The sequence below is a fragment of the Rattus norvegicus genome, chromosome 4 (genome assembly GCF_021556685.1).
Source record: "Rattus norvegicus strain SHRSP/BbbUtx chromosome 4, alternate assembly SHRSP_T2T, whole genome shotgun sequence".
NCBI classification, from domain to species: Eukaryota; Metazoa; Chordata; class Mammalia; order Rodentia; family Muridae; genus Rattus; species Rattus norvegicus.
The window spans coordinates 164,491,181-164,505,008 of record NC_141537.1 but is presented as its reverse complement, the minus strand read 5'-3'; the positions used below and the strand labels follow the sequence as shown (position 1 = coordinate 164,505,008).

General features: G+C 39.2%; 1 protein-coding gene across 3 annotated transcripts in view; it reads right to left on the bottom strand.

Moving 5' to 3' along the window:
* The window catches only part of Klrb1 (killer cell lectin-like receptor subfamily B member 1), a 29,111-nt gene that overhangs the window by 2,345 nt on the left and 12,938 nt on the right, over positions 1 to 13,828 (bottom strand). For all 3 annotated transcript variants that reach the window (XM_087659359.1, XM_087659360.1, NM_001085405.1), the window contains exons 2-5: positions 3,005 to 3,094; positions 1,698 to 1,772; positions 1,030 to 1,184; positions 530 to 645 (exon numbers count right to left, since the gene is read on the bottom strand). In XM_087659359.1, the coding sequence (XP_087515485.1) occupies positions 530 to 645; positions 1,030 to 1,184; positions 1,698 to 1,772; positions 3,005 to 3,094 (436 nt within the window). The remainder of the gene's footprint in view (positions 1 to 529; positions 646 to 1,029; positions 1,185 to 1,697; positions 1,773 to 3,004; positions 3,095 to 13,828) is intronic.

Sequence of the window (13,828 nt, the reverse complement as noted above, 5' to 3'; positions counted from 1 at the left end):
ACACACACACACACACACACACACACACACACACACACACAGATTCAACTACCAGCTCCCACAAGGCAGCTCACAACCATCTGCAACTCCAGTTCCAGGGAACCTGATACCCTCTTTGAACCTCTGGAAACTCCTGCATGCACATGGTATACATGGAGACACCCAGGCAAACACACATAAAATAAAACAAATATATTTTAAATATATATATAAATTTATATGAAAATCTATGTTCTCTATAGACTTTAGAATTTTTTATCTCTAACTTTAAATTAGTCTATTTCTTGTCCTTTAAAATTCCATTATAAATACACACACACACACACACACACACACACACACACGCACACTACTATAAGGAGTTAATGTCAAAAGAATTGAAAGTACATAAACAATTCAACTAATTTTGGAATTGACTCTTCAGACTATTTCAACCCTCTAAAAATTCATAAAGTCAATTAAAATTACAAATTTCAATTTTAAGGAAAAATGAGAATTGAATACTCAAATTAGCTCATTAAATACTTACAGATTAGTATTTAAAATAGAACCATTCATCCACTTCCAAACCTTGTCCTCTTGTACATATTTTAGTCCAATAAAAAATTGTTGTCCTTTTCCCTTTGAGAAGTCCTGCAATAATTTCTATAATCAAAAGAGAGGGGGAGACTTAACCTTACATCTTAAGACTTATATCTGTGTACACATGACTTCCTTTTTTCTACTAGCCTTCAAAAGCGTTATTACTTTGGTTTGAAGTCCCCACCAGCACAATTCTCTCCTCTCTATGAAAGTGATCTCTCTATATTTGTACTTTTAATTAATTCATCCCATTGTTTTCAATTATTAGTTCGACATCCAATTAGTCTTTCAGATAAGAGCAGTTTAAAATCCATCACAGACATTCTGAGATGTTGACATCGCTTAAAGAAAGTGTTCTTTTCTTTATTTTCCATTGCTTTGATTTTACTTAAGAGGTCTGTTTTATTTCTTTTAATTTAATTTATTTTATTTGGGCTAACAGTTTACCAATTCTTTTCCATCTCCAATGAGCAGCAAAGTGGCTCCTCTCAAAGAACAGTCAGCGAGACCTTCAGCCCAAGGTCTGGAAGTTTGAGAAATAAATAAGCATTTATTCCAGTGCAAATGCCAATCTCTTGGGCACTCTAGAATGGTTGATCTCACTAGAGAAGAAAAAAAAAAGACATGATCTATTTCTGCCCTGTTCTTGATGTACCATAATAAACTACACACAGTAGGTTCTTCATTAGTGCATATTGCAACATAATCAATGTGGTTATAGGTCAGATCACCATAATTAATGTAAAGGATTGCTTTTTGTTTTGCTTTTATTAATTAACTTCAGACAAAGTACACTGTGCAACACATTCATGAAAACAATCAACTACAGTACTTTTTAACTTGAACTCTGCCCTTTAGGGATTATGTGCATCAGCAGCCTGAGACAGCATAGTCTAAGGCTCATAGATGTCAAAGTCACACAGCTTCAGCTGAGTCTTGAACATCAACAGTTACAATCTGTGCGACTCTCCAAGAATTCTTAATGTTGTGGCTGTCTTCTTAAACAAAACCATGGTGATATAGTATGTTCATGGAGAGCTGCTATGAACTTTGATTGAAGTAATTCACATTTTCTGTTATCTATTATTCTCAGGAAACTCAAGCCACACAATTACCTGTTGGTTCAGTCTTGTTCTCTTGAACAGCCACACTGCATTTTTCTATTGGTGGTTTTTGCACCAAGAATCCCACTAGCAAGCAAGAAATCAAACCAAAAGCATTAAATTCTGGAATGAATGGTGGAATGAACCATTCTTTAGTTTTTTAAGACAGAGTTTCTCTGTGTTATAGTCCTGGCTCTCCTGGAAGTCACTTTTAGATCATGTTGGCCTGGAACTCATAGATATATACCTGCCTCTGATAACCAAATGCTGGAGGTGAAGATGTGCAGCAGCACACTCGGTTTAATTTCTAATTTCAACAAATCAAGTTATTTTATCTGAACATTGAATGAACTGGATTAAGGGACAAGTTTGGTGACAGGATATATATGAACAAGAAAGGCACAGAACACATGAATTCACACAGCTCTGAGATGTTGAGATCTGCCCCAACAACATAGCTATAGCCATTTTGTTCCATGACTGTCAGATATTTCATATTGTTGCTGTAATATTCATGCCAGTCATTGACTCAGAAAAATAGCTTATCTGAAAGCAGGATAATGACTGTATCCCCTGTAAAGTTCTATATGTTCTTAGGTTTGTTAATCTTAAGAAATACAACAGAGCTTTACATAGGACCCATCAAATTAAAGGTCAATATGTTATGTCTAAAATGTCTTGAGTCAGAAACAACCACCGACCTGAACTTCCTGTGCATATGAGCCCACTGTGGGTTTTGTGGGGTTTTTTCTTTTTAAGCCTGCCCTGAGAAATGATTGTTGTAGTAGCTCAAATAGTTCTGAACTATGACCCTGATTTGATTGGTATTAGGGTGTTCATTCAGTCAACCATCCTTGTCTGACTGAGGTGGCATTCATATGGTTTGTGGAGCAGCTCTCAGTCCCCAACAGAAATTGCATATCATCTGATTGACAAATCAACCTATGGGTGTTGCTGAATCGCTCATACTGTTCATGGTCACATCTGAGCTTGCTCATCTTCTGTGGCACCCACACAAGAGAAGGTTTATCAGACATGTAAAAAGCTAAAGCTTTTAGTTTTCATTGTTCTTGTCATCCTTTGTTACAGTTGTGACTTTTATTTTTCTAGAGTTCTAGGTGCATATATGACCCTGTAATACTACTCACAGAATTCAAGAAGCATGAAAGAAATGTGAAGTTTTTGAAGAGGGCACAGGATATTGCCCTGTAACATTACATGACATTGACCTTACCCTAGGCTTAAGGAACCCAAATGCTATGAAAAGAACCAATGTTTATGTGAGAAAATTATGAAGCAAAAGCTCTTGCCTCACTTACCTAAGACACTGAGTCCCATTAGAAGAAGGATCAGCCCAACACAGCCAAGTTTCAGAGCCACCCGGTGCCAGCCTGATCCCCAACAGGCATCTAAGAAGGGCAAATAATACACTTGATAAATCCAATTGAAGTATATCTGAGATAGAGGTCAGAAATGGTTCATAACTACATAAGACTATGAGGAATATTTGAACATGATAGTAGACTGACTGACATTAGAGATGGTGTTACAATTTGTGTGCATTGTTTTACACACACACACACACACACACACACACACACACACGGGGGGGGGGAGTTCCATTTTAACTAAGCCCATACTACACTTAGTGGCTATAAATTTCATAATTTGATGTGTGACTGCAAAAGAAAGTTTTCATTAAGTGGAATAATTTGTGATAATAGCTTTTGTTTCAATGGATGCCCTATGGCTTCTCTTGGCTATGAGTGAGCTGTTGGTATCCCTACTTTTGCAACTTGGGTCCATCACTGAGTGAGTATTACTGGGACACAAGCACTGGTGACTAGTTGTGGTGGTTTGAACACACTTGGCCCATGAAGTGGCACTATTAGGATGTGTAGCATTGCTGGAGTAGGTGTGACCTAGCTGCAGAAAGTGTGTTACTGTGGGGGTGGGCAATGAGACCTGCCTCCTAGCTGCCAGGTTTGGGAACCCAGTCTTCTCCTGTTTGCCTTCAAAACAAGAGATAGAATTCTCAGTTCCTCCAGCGCCATGATGTGCTTCCTGCCATGATAATAATGGACTGAACTACTGAACCTGTAAGCTAGCCCCAATTAAATGTCCTGTATAAGAGTTGGTCATAGTCTTCACAGCAATTGAAATCCTAACTAAGACACTAGTGATTGACACCTTAACCTAGATGCCATGAAATATCACTGCTGCTCAAGGCAGTATCCAGCTTAAAACAGTGAGTTTCTTATTCCTAGAATTTCCTAGTTAGTAGTTTAAGAGCACTGCTAAATGCAAGTAACAGAAGCTATAGACACTGAAATAGCAAATAAATGGGTACTGTGTTATAACATGACTATTGTGTATAATTTAAAAAAAAATCATACTTCTGCTTTCCGGGGAGCACTGACTGCACTCACAGCTAGGCTCTGAGAACATCTGCCTCTGGTCTCACTCAGCTCCACCAGTGGTCAGCTGGCTGTTTTCCCCCAGAGCTGTGATCCCTCTCCCAGACCCCCACAGCCTCTGTCAAAAACCACCCAAACTGCCCTCTTTCTCCTGCTGCCCACCTTAGCCCTGTGGATCAAAAACACGAGACAGTTTTATTATTTAAAACTAGCCAGATAATCCAATGTCTGGGCAAAGAATTTATCGACTAGCTCCCTCCATCCTCCTTTCTCTCCTTCCCCTCAGCCTATAGCAGAGGCTACAAACAAGGTGCTCCAAGACCTGTATGACTGCAGCTTCCAGCTTCCTCCTCATTCTGAAGCCTGGTCCAAATCTCTCTTCCCTCCCTGCATCCCTTCTTTTTCCTGCTAGGATCTGAAAGTCCCATCTTTTTCCTTTCGCCCAACAATTGGCTTCTGCCTTTTTTATTGAGACAATCAAGAACCAATTAGGGAAACAATACCTCCCTCTACACATGAAATATACTATTTATATCTGGCAGATGCCATGCAGGAAGAGCTGCAGTGGGCAAGTGATCTTCCTGGAGATGCCCCACCATTTTGCATAGCTACAGTGGGTGTAACATTGAGGACTATGAGCCCAGCGGCTTTGGCCAGGATTGCTTCTTCCTACTAATGTGTCTTCTCATGCTTATCATTGGTATATTCTCCATATACCTAACATAGTATGATTGGGCACGGGAAGACCCTTACTGCCTATAGGCTGCTATGATAGTGTGATGATCATGAATGATATAATTCACTCTGTTAGGCAAGTTTCCTGAAGATCAATATGGAGATGAAAGTTCTTGAGCTAATGCTGGTTAGATGAATTAATGGTTGTGTGGAATTCCTGTTTTGATTCAAGTAGTTTTAGGAAATTAGTTTGGTTTGAATAATTTTGGGAAGTTAGGGTAGTTGTTAGAAAGTCTAGAGTTAGAATCAAGAATAGAATGTGCCCCTTCCTCATAGAGTAGCAAGAGCTACACAGGTGAGAAAGACAGTACAGTGAACTTTCAGGGGTTACAAATACAAATTGTAGTAGCAAGAAAATTAGGCTCAGGACATGTTAATATTCAAAGAAAACATTCATTCTAGGTTGGTCCTGACTTTATTGATCTTGTCATCTAGGGATAAAGACACAGGTTTTTGTGTGCACCATAATAAGGAAGGTCACAAACAAAGAATAGATAATTTCATTATGAAGGTAAGAACAGAGAACTGATGATTAGCCAGTTTAGCATATCGAGATTCAAAAATAAGACATAAGACTGATGGCCTGTTCCTTAGTAAATAAATATCGTTGCTAGCTAAGCATAGGAAAAAACTTGCTACTATAGGCTTGGCTTGCTTAAACTTTGTTAATCTATGGCAAAAGAAGCATTGCCTTGGGATTACAATAAACATGCCCAACCCTGGCGGAAAACAGTGGAATTTGGGACAATTGTTGTGGTTCCCAGTCTCTTGTGTACCTAGGCGCTGCCTGCATACAGTAGCTGGGAGTTGCGAACTGATTTCCCAGCCCCTGTTTCCCCTCACAACATCTACCTACCAGGCAGGAAGAAGAAGGCAATGTCCAGGCTGGGGGCAGAGCCTGGTTTTGTTCAAGTGACTAGAGTACAGAGGTGCTGGGAGAGAGACAGCCATCTCTGGGTGATTTAGACGCAGCTCTTTACAACATAGGCCTCCCCACCATGGCAATCCTTGATCCTTGGTTCAAACTGCTGTATTTGATGGCAAATGTAAATGCATAAACCTTACTCAGGGTAATCCAAAGATTAAATACCTTCTTCCAGGAAGGCATGCCAAGAAGGAAAGCTCACTGGCTAAACACTCAGGTCCTATCTAGATACCTCATTAGCATGAAGACCTCTAGGATTTTATGCTATGTGACGGATTGCCATGGTTTTTTCAGTGGGGTGTCATGGTTATGTATTCCAGAGGAGGTAGAATTTGGCAGGAATCTGGCCCAAGGCCTACCATATTCAATTCTGAGTTTCATGGGGGTATTCAACCTTACCAGTTCTTCTGTCTGGTGGCATGGTCTACTTGCCCCACATATAGGTAGATATAAGTTTGAAAAAGAGAAAGTGTAATCAATAAACCTGTTCTTACTCCCCTTTGGTATAATGATTTTAATCTGTTTTTTTAAGAATATATTTATGTAATTATTGTTTTTAGAAGCAATGTAACTTGTGGCTACAAGGTAATTTTCTTCTCACATCAAAAACTTTGTCTTAGGGGGTATAAAAAGGTTAATGAAATAAATAAAGTTGTTGTAGCCTACTCATTGGAGCTTGCTTGCTTGAGCCACTCGGAGTGTGGTTGTGTGTGTGTGTGTGTGTGTGTGTGTGTGTGTGTGTGTGTGTGTACAGTCCACCTTCCCTTTCATTTCTCTACTCACTGGCTGCCATCAACAACTCCTGTTGACTGACTGCCCCCCATCAGCTCCACCAGTGCTCACCTCCATCAGGTGCCATTAGCACCAACACCAGTCACTGACACTACAGTCAGCCCTCTTGAGTTAACGCTGTGGTGTTGAAGCTGGGGATACTGTGGTAGATAAGGGGATACTGTGGTATAACTTTGTCGGGTCTCTGTGACCACCTCAGCTGGCTATGCAATGGTATTCAGAAGGCAAGAAGACACTTCAACTTAATACGACTAATTAGCCTGTGCTGGTTAAACTTTGGGAGTCTGACCCCAAATAGTTTCTCATAGGCATATTTAAACACAGCAAAATTTAGAGAAACTTTCCCACTGATTGGCGGAGGATGTTTTCATGCACTTTGTATTTAAATTCTGATTTTTATACCCAGAGATCTGGTTGTGGTCAGGACCTTGGTATTGTCAGTATTATGAAGCATCTCTTAACTCAGTATTTTGTAGAACACTGTTCTCCATCACCTTCATATTTGTTCAATATAAAGCTGAACAGCCAATATCTGGGCAGGATGGGGAAATATCAGGACTTCCACATTCAAGAAGGTGGAGGAGGAATCTCAGGTGTGGATGGGGAGGCACTGTCAAGACTCAGATGAAAAAAGGGGTAACAGGGCAAGACTAAGATGTTACATAATGTGCCACATGCCTGAGATGTAAGCCAGGTCAGCATGTCAGGTTAGAAATGCTGAGTATCTGTCAAGCTGTAGTGCCTGAAGCTTTTAACAAATATAAAAGACCCCATGTCATAATTCAGAGCAAAGGAAGGCATAGAAAAGCCCTTACTTCTACAGGTGATAACTAACTCAATCCTGTGTGGCCCACAAAACTTAAGACTACATTGCAATTTTTGTAAAGAACATGTTATATCACCCTAAAGATGGATTCTATAAATTGACTACATGCGACTCCTTCCATAAAGATTGAGTTCTTTAGATTGACAGGCTAATCGTAAGTGTCTGGGAGATGATTCAGTTTTGGCCCAGCCACACAGATAGTGCAGTAGTTACACAGTATAAGAGTCCAAATTCAGCTTTCTGGATTGATAACAAGTTATACACTCCTTCCTTTGAAGGAAGACCTAGTGACTTTAACATTCCTAGTTCCCCTAGTGCTTACCTGTCAGCATGAGGACTTCTGTTACTACTGTATAACATGGCGTACACTATGTCTACCATACTGACTGCCTAAACATCATGTTTGATATCTTGGTTTTCCTTGATAACCATACCAACAATGGGTATTTTATGCTTATTAAGTATTTAAATGGATTGATTTTTGAGATATAGTCATCGTATAACTCAAATTTGTAGATTTAACATTTTGCTAGACAATTTTAAAAATGCAGGTTTCACATAAAAATAATGAGTTTTATTTATAAAGGTAATAATGAGAAACACTAGCCAGGACTTAATCTCTATTCAATCATAATTCCCTATTGTTTTCATTTACTTTTACAGTTCCATGTATAATATTTTATGAATGGCTGTTTACAGTCAATAATTAGAGCCAAGTACTATACCATTCTGAGCAATGTTTTCTTATTGCTTTTTGTTTTACTGTGTCTAGTTTCTGAGGTTATGTTTCTGGTGGCTTAGGCTAGTGGCAAACTCTCTCTGTGGTAAAGGATGACCTTGAACTCCTGATGAGGTGTCAAGTACTAAATTTACCTCTGTTCCCTAATCTGGATGACTGGGGAACTCCAAATTTCTACTGCTACACATTTATTCCAGTTTTTATTATTTTTCTGTTGTTTCTAAATACTCCTGGATATAAATGATGTCATGCAGTGAGTTACATGTTAAAATTTGAAACAAAAATCCTCTGGGGAAGAAAGCTGAACACCCAAGAGCACAAACATCCTGAGACTGCAGGATAGACTGCAACCTCTGCACACATCCCTGGTCCAAGAGGCAACTGCACAGTGCCTCTGGACACAGGGATATAGGAACAGAGAGCCAGTGGTAACCTCAGTTCTGCTCTGTGCCTGGGACTGAACTGAACCAGCCAAACAGCTTCCTGCACCTAAATCCCATGGGGGAGAGAAATGGACCCTCAGAAGTGTGGACACTTCTGAGAAGTCAGAGGAGACTACCCTCTGCCCACAGTCCAGACCCAAGAGGGAATTGCCTAGTGCCAACTGTGCCCCTTGGGTCCTAGGACCTAGGAGCAATTTGGGGCAAAACTCTTTGATTCCTACCCACCTGTAGAGCTGGAAGACAGTCTCCAGGAGCACAGACACAACAGAAACCAAGACTACATGGCATCATCTGAGCCCAATTCTCCCACCAAAGCAAACACTGAATACCCAAACACACCAGAAAAGCAAGATCTAGATTTAAAATCATATTTGATCATGATGCTGGAGGACTTCAAGAAAGACATGAAGAACTCCCTTAAAGAAATCAGAAAAAAATAAATAAACAAGTAGAAGCCCATAGAGAGGAATCACAAAAATCCCTGAAAGAATTCCAGGAAAACACAAATAAACAGTTGAAGGAATTAAAAATGGAAATAGAAGCAATGAAGAAAGAACACAGGGAAACAACCCTGGATATAGAAAACCAAAGGAAGAGACAAGGAGCCATAGATACAAGCATCACCAACAGAATACAAGAGATGGAAGAGAGAATCTCAGGACCAGAAGATTCCATAGAAATCATCAACACAACTGTCAAAGATAATGGAAAATGGAAAAAGCTACTGGTCCAAAACATACAGGAAATCCAGGACTCAATGAGAAGATCAAACCTAAGGATAATAGGTATAGAAGAGAGTGAAGACTCCCAGCTCAAAGGACCAGTAAATATCTTCAACAAAATCATAGAAGAAAACTTCCCTAACCTAAAGAAAAAGATGCCCATAAACATACAAGAAGCCTACAGAACTCCAAATAGATTGGACCAGAAAAGAAACACCTCCCGTCACATAATAGTCAAAACACCAAATGCACAAAATAAAAAAAGAATATTAAAAGCAGTAAGGGAAAAAAGGCAAGTAACATATTAAGGCAGACCTATCAGAATCACACCAGACATCTCACCAGAGATTATGAAAGCCAGAAGATCCTGGACAGATGTCATATAGACCCTAAGAGAACACAAATGCCAGACCAAGTTACTATATCCAGTAAAATTTTCCATTAACATCGATGGAGAAAACAAGATATTCCATGACAAAACCAAATTTGCACAATATTTTTCTACTAATCCAGCCCTACAAAGGATAATAGATGGAAAACTTCAACACAAGGAGAAAAACTACACCATACAGAAAACAAGAATATAATTTCCTCACAATGAAATCAAAAGAGAGACAAACAAACATAATTCCACCTCTAACAATGAAAATAACAGAAGGGGACAATAACTATTCCTTTATATTCTGAACATCAACGGACTCAATCCCCCAATTAAAAAAAAACATAGAGTAACAGACTGGATATGTAAAGAGGACCCAACATTTTGTTGCATGCAGGAAACACACTGCAGAGACAAAGACAGACACTACCTCTGAGTAAATGGCTGGAAAACAACTTTCCAAGCAAATGGCCCAAAGAAACAAGCTGGAGCTGCCATTCTAATATCAAATAAAATTGACATTCAACCAAAAGTCATCAAAAAGATAAGGAAACACACTTCATATTCATCGAAGGAAAAACCCACCAAGATGAACTCTCAATCCTCTCTATGCTCCAAATGCAAGGGCATCTACATTCATAAAAGAAACCTTATTAAAGCTCAAAGCACACATTGCACCTCACATGATAATAGTAGATTTCAACACCCCACTCTCATCAATGGACAGGTCATGGAAACAGAAATTCTAGAGAAACTAAGAGAAGTTATGAACCAAATGGATGTAACAAATATTTATACAACATTCCATCATAAAGCAAAAGGATATACCTTCTTATCAGAACCTCATGGAACCTTCTCCAAAATTGACCATATAATCAGTCACAAAACAGGCCTCAACAGATATAAGAAGATAGAAATAATCCCATGCATCCTATCAGATCACCAAGCACTAAGACTGGTCTTCATTAACAACAATAATGACAGAAAGCACATATATACATGGAAGTTGAACAATGCTCTACTCAGTGACAACTTGGTCAAGGAAGGAATAAAGAAAGAAATTAAAGACTTCTTAGAATTTAAAGAAAATTAAGATATAACAAGCCCAAACATATGGGACACAATGAAAGTGGTACTAAGAGGAAAACTCATAACTCTGAATGCCTAAAAAAAGAAATAGGAGAGAGCATATGCCAGCAGCTTGACAGCACACCTAAAAGCCATAAAACAAAAAGAAATAATAAACCCAAGAGGATTAGAAGGCAAGAAAGGATCAAACTCAGGGCAAAATCAGGAGCTGGTTCCTTGAGAAGATCAACAAGATAGATAAACCCTTAGCCAGACTAACCAGAGGTCACAGAGAGTGTATCCAAATTAAAAAATTCAGAAATGAAAAGGAAGACATAACAACAGAATCTGAAGAAATTTAAAAAATCAACAGATCTTACTACAAAAGCCTATATTCAACAAAACTGGAAAATCTGGAGGAAATGGACAATTTTCTAGACAGATACCAGGTACCAAAGTTAAATCAGGAACAGACAAACCATCTAAACAATCCCATAACTCCTAAAAAAAATAGAAGCAGTTATTAAAAGTATCCCAACCAAAAAGAGCCCAGGCCAAATGGGTTCAGTGCAGAATTCTATCAGACATTCATAGAAGACCCCATACCAATACTGTCCAAACTATTCCATAAAATAGAAATAGCATTTTCAACAAATGGTGCTGGCTCAACTTGTGGTCACCATGTAGAAGAATGTTAATTAATCCATTCTTATAACTATGTACAAAGCTTAAGTCCAAGTGGATCAAGGACCTCCACATCAAACCAGATACACTCAAACTAATAGAAGAAAAAGTGGGGAAGAGTTTCGAACACATGAGCACTGGGGAAAATTTCCTGAACAAAACACCAATGGCTTATGCTCTAAGATCAAGTATTGACAAATGGGATCTCATAAAACTGCAAAGCTTCTGTAAGGCAAAGGACACTGTGGTTAGGACAAAACGGCAACCAACAGATTGGGAAAAGATCTTTACCAATCCTACAACAGATAGAGGCCTTATATCCAAAATATACAAAGAACTCAAGAAGTTAGACCGCAGGGAAACAAATAACCCTATTAAAAAATGGGGTTCAGAGCTAAACAAAGAATTCACAGCTGAGGAATGCCGAATGGCTGAGAAACACCTAAAGAAATGTTCAACATCTTTAGTCATAAGGGAAATGCAAATCAAAACAACCCTGAGATTTCACCTCACACCAGTGAGAATGGCTAAGATCAAAAACTCAGGTGACAGCAGATGCTGGCGAGGATGTGGAGAAAGAGGAACACTCCTCCATTGTTGGTGGGGTTGCAGACTGGTACAACCATTCTGGAAATCAGTCTGGAGGTTCCTCAGAAAATTAGACTTTCCACTACCTGAGGACTCAGCTATACCTCTCTTGGGCATGTACCCAAAAGATGCTCCATCATACAACAAAGGCACATGCTCCACTATGTTCATCGCAGCCTTATTTATAATAGCCAGAAGCTAGAAAGAACCCAGATGCCCTTCAGCATAGGAATAGATTAAAAAAAAATGTGGTACATCTACACAATGGAATACTACTCAGCTATCAAAAACAACGACTTCATGAAATTCATAAGCAAATGGAATGAACTAGAAAATATCATCTTGAGTGAGGTAACTCAATCACAGAAAAACACACTTGGTATGCACTCATTGATAAGTGGATATTAGCCAAAAAGCTGGAATTACCCAAGATGCGATCTACCGACTACAGGAAGTTCAAGAAGAAGGATGACCAAAATGCGAATGCTCCCACTCCTTCTTAAGAGAGGAAAAAAATAACTCTAGGAGGGGATATTGAAACAAAGTTTGGAGCAGCGACTCAAGGAATGGCCATTCAGGCCCTGCCCCACATGTGGCCCATATATGTACAGCCACCAAAACTAGATAAGATTGATGAACCTAAAAAATGCATGCTGAAAGGGACCGGATACAGATCTCTCCTGAGAGACACATCCAGAGCATGTCCAATACAGAGGTCAATCCTAGCAGCAAACCACTGAACTGAGAACAGGACCCCGTTGGGGGGAATTAGAGGAAGTATTGAAAGAGTTGAAGGAGCTTGCAACCCCATAAGAACAAAAATGCCAACCAACCAGAGCTTCCAGGGACTAAACCACTACGGAAAGTCTATACATGGACTGACCCAGGGCTCCAACTGCATATGTAGCAGAGAATAGCCTTGTTGGGGCACTAGTGGAAGGGGAAGCCCTTGGTCCTGCCAAGGTTGGACCCCCAATGCAGGGGAATATGGGGAGGGGCAGTAAGGGGATGTATGGGGAAATACCCGTATGGAGGAGGGGGAAGAAAAGGGATAGAGGCTTATGGACAGAAAACTGGGAAAGGGAATAACATTTGAAATGTAAGTAAAGAAATATATCTAATAAAAAATTTTTTAAAAATTAAAACAAAGTGTGCTAACATGGTCTTTTATTTTTGTTACGTGGTCCGCAATTAAATGTTACCATTTCTATTTTTTTTAGTTTTGTTTCATTTTGTTTTTTTGGGGGGGGGTTGGTTTTGTTCTGTTTATTTTTGGTGGCTGAATTCTATGATTCAGAATGTAGACAAATGGTAGTGGTTTCAGAACTGGAGATCAAATTTAGGAGAAATTTAGAAAAATTTACAGAAATTCACCCTCATATTCTCTAGACAAATACTTACAACAGCCATTTGGATGGCGCTGAGGTAATCTTAGACACTGTGATTAATCTGGAGATTATCTAAAGCACAATGAGTACGCACATAGGTTCTGTGCAAATTTTAAAAAAGAGACTTGAGCTTATATGTGGCAGTTCTATAAACAATCTTCTCTGGACAGTGAGTAATGCTACGTATTCAGAGGTGATAAAGGACTGTCATGGAATGATACAGACAGTATATTGGACTTGAGAAATAGCAGCATGAATTGTAATTCCTGTTATGTGAGACATGCTGTGTTAATGGACAAGGAGGCAAAAGCAGACACCAGAGAAAACTCTAAGGCCCCAGAGATACCCTGAATATGAGAAAAACCATATATGTATGTCAGCCTACAACTTCTCCTGAGCATTAGGGTGACACAGCATGACTAAGCATGGTAAATAAA